At 37.4% G+C, this 8,759-nt stretch overlaps 1 protein-coding gene across 2 annotated transcripts; it reads left to right on the top strand.

Annotated features, from left to right (window-relative positions):
- Positions 1-3,961: 3,961 nt before the first annotated feature.
- Positions 3,962-8,213, top strand: LOC112805713 (histone deacetylase 6). Of its 2 annotated transcripts, none has more exons than XM_025848062.2 (6): positions 3,962-4,780; positions 5,601-6,041; positions 6,137-6,279; positions 7,261-7,351; positions 7,436-7,557; positions 7,935-8,213. In XM_025848062.2, exons 1-6 carry the CDS (start codon positions 4,238-4,240, stop codon positions 7,993-7,995), a joined length of 1,401 nt encoding a protein of 466 aa, XP_025703847.1. In that variant the 5' UTR covers positions 3,962-4,237; the 3' UTR covers positions 7,996-8,213. The 2 variants fall into 2 exon arrangements, with proteins under 2 accessions (XP_025703847.1, XP_025703843.1); XM_025848058.2 differs by having other exon boundaries at positions 7,932-8,213.
- Positions 8,214-8,759: the final 546 nt, after the last annotated feature.

The following is an 8,759-nucleotide window of genomic DNA, read 5'->3' as shown; positions in this document are numbered from 1 at the left end:
AGTATTTATGTATCACAACTCATGATTCAAATAAGAAAATTATATTAGAAAAATTACCCTCACTTTCATCTGGGCTGTATTATACCAAGATTAGTGCAATCGAATCACATGCCATTGTAAACCAGAAGTTTACTAGCTCAAATGAGTTCATAACTTGGCACGACCGATTGGGTCATCCGGGAACAACCATGATGAGGAGAATTATTGAAAACTCTCATGGACATTCACTAAAGAACCAGAAGATTCTTAAAACTAGTGAATTTTGTTGTGCTGCATGTTCTCAGGGAAAGTTAATTTTAAAGCCATCACCAGTAAAGATTGGATTTGAGTCCCCTGAATTCCTAGAAAGGATTCAAGGTGATATATGTGGACCTATTCATCCACCATGTGGATCTTTTAGATATTTTATGGTCCTGATAGACGTATCTTCGAGATGGTCACATGTGTGCTTATTATCTTCTCGCAACCTGGCGTTTGCGAGATTACTTCCTCAAATTATTCGATTAAAAGCACAATTTCCAGAAAATCCAATCAAAGCAATTCGTCTTGATAATGCTGGTGAATTTACTTCCCAAGCTTTTGATGCTTATTGTATGGCTAATGGAATAAGTGTTGAACATCCAGTAGCTTATGTTCACACACAAAATAGGTTAGCAGAATCACTTATTAAATGCCTCCAATTAATTGCTAGACCCTTACTTATGAGAACAAATCTCCCAACCTCGGTTTGGGGGCATGCTGTTTTACATGCCGCAGCACTTATTCGTTTGAGGCCAACGAGTTATCATCAGTTCTCTCCTATGCAATTAGCTTTTGGCCAGCAGCCAAATATTTCCCATTTAAGAATATTTGGGTGTGCGATATATGTTCCCATTGCACCACCTAATCGCACCAAAATGGGACCCCAAAGAAAATTGGGAATATATGTTGGATATGATTCTCCCTCTATAGTGAGGTATCTTGAGATACAAACTGGAGATGTATTTAAAGCCCGGTTTGCGGATTGTCATTTTGATGAATCAAAATTTCCAGCATTAGGGGGAGAGAATAAGCTTCCTGAAAAGGAACTTAACTGGAATGCATCATCGTTGATGCATTTAGATCCTCGATCAGGGCAATGTGAACTGGAAGTTCAAAAGATTATACATTTGCAAAGAGTAGCAAATGAATTGCCTGATGCATTTTCTGATACAAAGAGGATTACCAAATCTTATATACCAGCGGAAAATGCCCCCATTCGAATTGATGTCCCAGTAGGACAAGTAGCCACTGAAGCAAATTCACGCCAGAAGCATGGCAGGCCTGTCGGTTCCAAAGACAAAAATCCTCGAAAGAGAAAAGAGGTAAATAATATTCCTGTTGAAAAAGACATAGTAGAGACACATGCATTTGTCCAAAATTCTAATATAATATTAACGTCAGAAGACGTTCAGGTACCTAAAAATTGTGAAAATGACGAGATCTCGGTAAATTATGTCTTTACAGGAGAGAAATGGGACCAAAATAAGACAATTGTCAATGAAATATTTGCATATAATGTGGCATTGAATATCATGCATGAAAATAAGGATCTTGAGCCAAGATCAGTTGAAGAATGTCGACAAAGAAATGATTGGCCAAAATGGGAAGCAGCCTTGAAGGCTAAATTAGACTCACTTGCAAAACGTGAAGTCTTTGGACCTGTAGTCCGTACACCTGCAGATATAAAACCTGTTGGATACAAATGGGTATTTGTCAGAAAACGAAATGAGAAAAATGAAGTTGTGCGCTATAAAGCCCGACTTGTGGCACAAGGTTTTTCACAAAGGCCCGGTATAGATTATGAAGAAACGTATTTCCCTGTAGTGGATGCGATAACATTGCATTATTTGGTCAGTTTATCTGCATATCATAAACTGCATATGCATTTAATGGATGTGGTAACAGCCTATTTATACGGCTCATTAGATCGGGATATCTATATGAAAGTCCCTGAAGGACTAAAGATATCTAAACCATCCAAGGAATATTCGCAAGGGTTATACTCAGTCAAATTGCAAAGATCTTTATATGGTCTAAAGCAATCTGGACGAATGTGGTATAATCGTCTTACTGAGTATCTGGCCAAAAACGGTTTCAAGAATGATGACATCTGCCCATGTGTTTTCATAAAGAAAACTACATCTGGGTTCATTAGAATTGCTGTGTACGTTGATGATTTAAATATCATTGGGACTCCTGAAGAGATTCCAACAATTATAAAAACTCTAAAAGAAGAGTTTGAGATTAAAGATCTTGGAAAGACTAAATTTTGTCTCGACCTGCAGATCGAGCATATAAAAGACGGGATCTTTATTCATCAAACAACATACACAGAAAAGATCTTGAAGAGATTTTATATGGATAAGTCACATCCATTAAGTACCCCAATGATCGTAAGATCTTTGGATGTGAAAAAGGATCAATTCCGTCCTAAAGAAGAAAATGAGGATATTCTTGGTCCTGAAGTACCATATCTTAGTGCCATTGGAGCACTAATGCATCTTGCTAATAATACGCGACCTGACATATCATTCGCGGTGAATCTACTAGCAAGGTATAGTTCCTCTCCAACCGGAAGACATTGGAGTGGAATCAAACAAATTTTTCAATATCTTCATGGAACGGTTGATATGGGATTGTTTTATCCCTACGGATCCAAGTCACAACCAGTTGGCTATGCAGATGCCGGATACTTGTCTGATCCACAAAAAGGGAGATCTCAAACAGGATACTTGTTCACATATGGTGGTACAGCTATATCTTAGAGGTCCACGAAACAGACAATTGCTGCAACATCCTCTAATCATGCTGAAATACTGGCGATTCATGAAGCTAGTCGCGAGTGTTTTTGGCTGAGGAGTTTGATTCAATATATTATGTCATCATGTGGACTGATTGATCATAAGATAGCTCCAACTGTCCTGTTTGAAGATAATACAACATGCATTGCTCAACTTAAAGGCGGATACATTAAAGGCAATAGAACAAAGCACATTTCTCCCAAATTCTTCTTCACTCATGATCTTCAAAATCAAGGGACAATTGATGTCCAACAGATCCGCTCAAGTGACAATCTGGCAGATTTATTTACAAAGTCACTCCCAAAATCCTCCTTTGAAAGATTGGTACATGAGATTGGGATGCGCCGATTTCGAAACATTAAATGATGTCGGCAAGAGGGGGAGACTGTACTCTTTTTTCCTTGGTCAGGTTTTTTCCCATTGGGTTTTTCTTGACAAGGTTTTTAATGAGGCAGTCCCCATTACAAAGGATATTGTACTCATTTCCTTCACTAAGGTTTTTCCCACAGGGTTTTCCTTTAGTAAGGTTTTACCGAGGCAATAATCCTAAATGGACATCCAAGGGGGAGTGTTACGATATGGATGTCCATATCCATTCTATGTCTACTCAGCAAGCACTCTTGGAAAGTACATGCATTTAAGAATGTGCGGTGCATGCTTTCCAACCTTCGAAAATGTGAACCTTGAATTTGTATAAATAGAGGAATGATCTTAGGCTTTAGACAGCAACATAAGCAAGTAATAAAAAAACCTATTCCCTCTTTATGTTACAATCAAATACTCTTCTCCTTATATTTCTACTACAATTCTTTCTCTTCTTTTATTTTATAAGTATTTTAAATTCTATTTTCTATTACTCTTTACATATAATATTAATAGCAATATTAATCATCTTTATTATATTGAGATAGTAACAATAAACAAATGTAATTCTCTCTCTTTTTGTTTTTAATACTTCTTTCTATCTTTATATATATATACACAATACAACATATAATATTATTATATATATAAATATTATTGAGTTAATTATTTTAATACTAGAGTCTTCTATTTATAAATCTTTATTTTATATCTTTTATTTATTTTACAACATTAATTAACATTAAAAACAAAATGACAAGGTAGATTCTTCACTTGAGGCAAAACCTAGACCGGTGTAGGCATAAAGTGTAGTTAGTGTATCTGGTATATAGTGGGCGAGTCCCTTGAAACAGAGAAAACAAAGAAAAACCCAAAGCGGCGAGTTGAAACTTGAAAGTTGAAAACCCCACACCTGAAACCTAACGCTAGCAGCATCAGCGTGCCCTCGGTATTCCAAATCTAGGCCCTAGCATTCTACATTATACAATCGAATGTATAAATAAATTAGAGAAGGGCATTGGAATTGGATCTGAATAAGAGAGAAGAGAGTGATGGGGATAGAAGAAGAGAGTGGGGCGTCGCTGCCCGGCGGGCAGGACGGGAAGAAAAGAAGAGTTACGTACTTCTACGAACCCAGCATCGGAGACTACTACTACGGTCAGGGTCACCCAATGAAGCCACACCGAATCCGGATGGCTCACAACCTCATCGTTCACTACTCCCTCCACCGCCGCATGGAGATCAATCGCCCTTTCCCCGCCGCCCCCGACGATATCAGGCGTTTTCACTCCGATGACTACGTCGACTTCCTCGCCTCCGTCTCCCCCGACACCCTCGCTGACCCTGCCTTCTCCCGCCACCTCAAGCGCTTCAACGTCGGGGAGGACTGTCCTGTTTTCGATGGATTGTTCCCCTTCTGCCAGGCCTCCGCCGGCGGCTCTATCGGCGCCGCCGTCAAGCTCAACCGCCAGGACGCTGATATCGCTGTCAATTGGGCTGGTGGCCTCCACCATGCTAAGAAGTCCGAAGCCTCTGGATTCTGTTACGTCAACGACATTGTCCTCGGTATTCTCGAGCTTCTCAAATATCACAGGGTAATCAACTCTCTCTTCTTCAATTCACATGCTTATTTCTTTGCTTGTGTTGAACAATTATACATGCATTTTAATTTTAATTTACTACCTAACCATGATTTTGCAACACCTGTTACTTGAGGAATGAAACTTATTTTCCACACTTGTTATTTTATTTTATTTTTACCGTTTTGGGCATTTCGTTAAGGGTTTAGGGCCATTTCCTTTGGGCACTTGTCAACAACTTTTTTGATTAATTGTCGGTACAATTTCGGGTTTAAAACTTTAAATGGTGGTTACAGGTGAAATATTTTCCGTGGCGAACCCTGATATTGTATGTCTCAGGGTTTAAAACATTTGAATTATGAGCTAAGCAAGCTACATTTATGTTGTGTTTCTGTCCTCCATTTATGGCCAGTGTTGATGGTCTAGGACTGGCTTATCCAATCAAGCATTGGAAACGTGGCCGTTCCACGAGACCGTGTACATTTCCATTCTGATTTTGATTCCACAGTAATCACTTCTGCACACCAACTGTGGTTACTAAAAAGAAAAATATTCCACAGTATTGGGAGGCTGTACTTTTAATGCTTGTTGGACATGTGGTTAAAGCTACGATTTGCTCTGCTCCTTTTTACTTATCCTATTCGGTTTTAAATTACACAACATTATACTTTTTTTTTAATTCGTAGCTCTTCTTCTTGTTAAATTTCAAACTACATTTTTACTTATACAGAAACTCAGTGTCTTCTAAAGTTGTAATATAGATGCTTGTTTTGTTATTGTGTTTGTTTTTTACTGAATATATTTTCTCACCATCTGTTTTTATGTTTTTTACCAGCGTGTATTGTATGTTGATATTGATGTTCACCATGGTGATGGTGTTGAGGAGGCCTTTTATACAACTGATAGGGTAATGACGGTGTCTTTTCACAAATTTGGGGACTTTTTCCCCGGGACTGGACACATTAAAGACGTTGGTGTTGGCTCAGGAAAGAATTATGCTATCAATGTCCCGTTAAATGATGGAATGGATGATGAGAGTTTCCGGGCTCTGTTTCGACCTATCATTCAAAAAGTCATGGAAGTTTATCAACCTGATGCCGTCGTTCTTCAATGTGGAGCTGATTCTTTGTCTGGCGACAGGTTGGGTTGCTTCAATTTGTCTGTGAAAGGTCATGCAGATTGCCTTCGCTTCCTTAGATCTTTCAATGTTCCTCTGATGGTGTTGGGTGGTGGAGGATATACAATTCGGAACGTCGCTCGTTGTTGGTGTTATGAGGTTCTTTCTTTCTCTTCTCGGGAAGAATTATGAATAAGGCACTTTTGCACTAATTTAATGTACTTATTTTATTACATGCTCTTTCGTTGTTTTAGACAGCAGTCGCAGTAGGAGTGGAGCCTGATAATAAGTTACCATATAATGAATATTATGAGTATTTTGGCCCAGATTATACTCTTCATGTGGATCCAAGCAACATGGAGAATCTAAACACGACCAAGGATATGGAAAAAATAAGGTGTGTTACTATCAATTGTTTTTGTCTTTATTTTTCTGTTTTCAATTTTATTTTTCGTAATTATTGAAACAAAGGGCATGATATTTATGAACTCAATTACTTTAATGCATTAATTTCTGCTGTATCTAAAGTCATATCATTTTCATAAATGACGATGTTTCGCAGAATCTTATAAATAGTTGCATGGCCATGCTATGGTGGTTGTCATAATTGCTGCATTCTTGTCAAATATGAAAGCATATTGTATTATCTTTTGCTTAATATATTTGTCAAAGCCAAAGCTGTGGCCTCTGTATCTGTTAGAGGACACTGGCCAGGGACCGAACCATATCAAAGTTTAAGCTTCCATCATTTCGCTACTTAGAATGCTGTTTCATTCTTTTAACATGGAGCTTCATTTATGTGACTTTGTGGTCATGTTTGAATGAGAGATTCGCCTTTTGTTCTCATGCACATGTTAATTTTCTGCTCAGGTTGATTGCTTGAATTCCCATGATGCAAAATGGAGTTCAAAAGAAAGGCCATACATGGTTCCATAAAACAAAATAAAAGAGTTAAAGAAAAAGCCCATACATAATATTAAATGCAATCACTTTAATGTGTTACATATGCTGCATACAAATCACGGAATTTCCTCAAATGATGATGACTGGTTGCATAGACATGCTTTGCACCCTGAATGTTGTTTTTTAAGTTGTTATGAAGAGATATCAGATTACCTGGACTTAAATATTTATTATGGGCACTTTGGGCTGCATGGAAGTTGTTCCTCTAATCCTCTATGTGCTACTGTCTCTCATGTATTTTGAATGCGTTTCAATCTGTCCAACATGCACTTTGTGTATGTGATCATTTTTTAAATGCGTGATTTTCCTTTTCATTATCGTGTCATGGGTTTTACCTTGCTTCTGGAGTTGCTTGCATTCCCATGAAGTAAATGTTTGACCGAATTGGCTTACTTTCTAATTGATCTTTGTCCAGGAACACACTACTAGAACAGATTTCCAGGCTTCCACATGCTCCCAGTGTTCCTTTTCAGACAACACCATCAACCATACCAGTTCCAGATGTGGTTTGTGCTTTGTAAAGTTGCAGTTATTGTCCTTTATCCTTGTCATTTTCCACTTTTTGTTTGACGTATTAATTATGGATTCAGGCAGAAGAGGACATGGAGAGAAGACCAAAACCTCGCATATGGAGTGGTGATGATTATGATTCTGATCATGATGAAGATGAAAAGGCTAATATGAAGTCCTCAAACTTAAATGACTATATGAGGTATCAGTTATGTATTTGATTAAAACTTGAGCACAAAACCATTTAGTATATTAGTCCCTTTTGCTACATGGGCATGTTTTGGGACAGGTTAGATCCCTAAAGTGAATAAGTTTATAAAATGTCATCCTTCAATTGTTTGTTGGACTGAAGTTGATCCAAAGATAGTTAACCACTCATCACTTGCTTTACAAATTTTCTTACTTTAGAGTATGTATAGTTGCATACTCATCTTTAGAGACAAAAATCTGTGATTACATCTTTAGGATATGCAATCACAACTTTATGCAAAATTCTTCTAGCCATTCTAAATTAATTTAATACCTGTTTTTGTTCTTTGCTGACATACTAAGAAACAAACATGCCACTCTTTGCAGCAGGGATGTTGCAGATGATATGGAAGAGGAGAAACCGGTGCCTCCCCCACATGGATGCTGCTGATACATAGAAAAGAGCCTATTGTACAACATGTTTATATTGTATGAATGTGAACGATGGCAATTAGGGGTGGAGGCCATTACTATGAGTTACATGATTACAATAGCAACTCTTGATAAAGCGAATAATAGTATTTATCATTGATGACATTGTGCAGATATATTTTTTTTGCTTTAGTCTGCTTGGTGGTAATTTTGGCCCCTTTGGGTCATTTTGTTTCATTTTGACCACTTTCGTATCTTGATAGCTGTGACAACTTTCAAGCAATTAGTTTCTAGGCCAAGTATTCAATGAGGCTTTCAAGATGTGTCTCATAAAATGAGGTTCCCGTATAATTGCTCAAATACCCTGTTTCTAATTTTGTATATGTACAACGAGGTAGCCGGTCATTTTGAGTTTGATGCTTACAAAATGTTTCTTTGTAGCATTATTTCTCTCACGTTTCTCGTGATTATTTTAAATGCAATTTTTTTGCTCAAGTGGAAAAGCGTTGTATATATAATTATATAGAGTAGTTTCGCTATATATTCAAGGTTTTTTGGTAAAAGTCCAACCAAGTTGGTCTAAATCTAACAAAAACTAGTTTCATTAGCGAAAGCGTCTTAAGATGCACCTACAAAATCAAATTTGTATCTCGCACTTCTTTGCATTTCTTTTTGTTCTTCGCGTATTTCTTCCTCATCGTCGTTTTTTTATTCTTGAGGTTGTTACTACATTTTATTCTTTATTTTGCTCTTCGTAATTTTGCAGCATTATGTATTTCTTCT

The sequence above is a fragment of the Arachis hypogaea genome, chromosome 1, assembly GCF_003086295.3.
Source record: "Arachis hypogaea cultivar Tifrunner chromosome 1, arahy.Tifrunner.gnm2.J5K5, whole genome shotgun sequence".
NCBI classification, from domain to species: Eukaryota; Viridiplantae; Streptophyta; class Magnoliopsida; order Fabales; family Fabaceae; genus Arachis; species Arachis hypogaea.
This window is presented reverse-complemented; position numbering and strand designations above follow the sequence as displayed.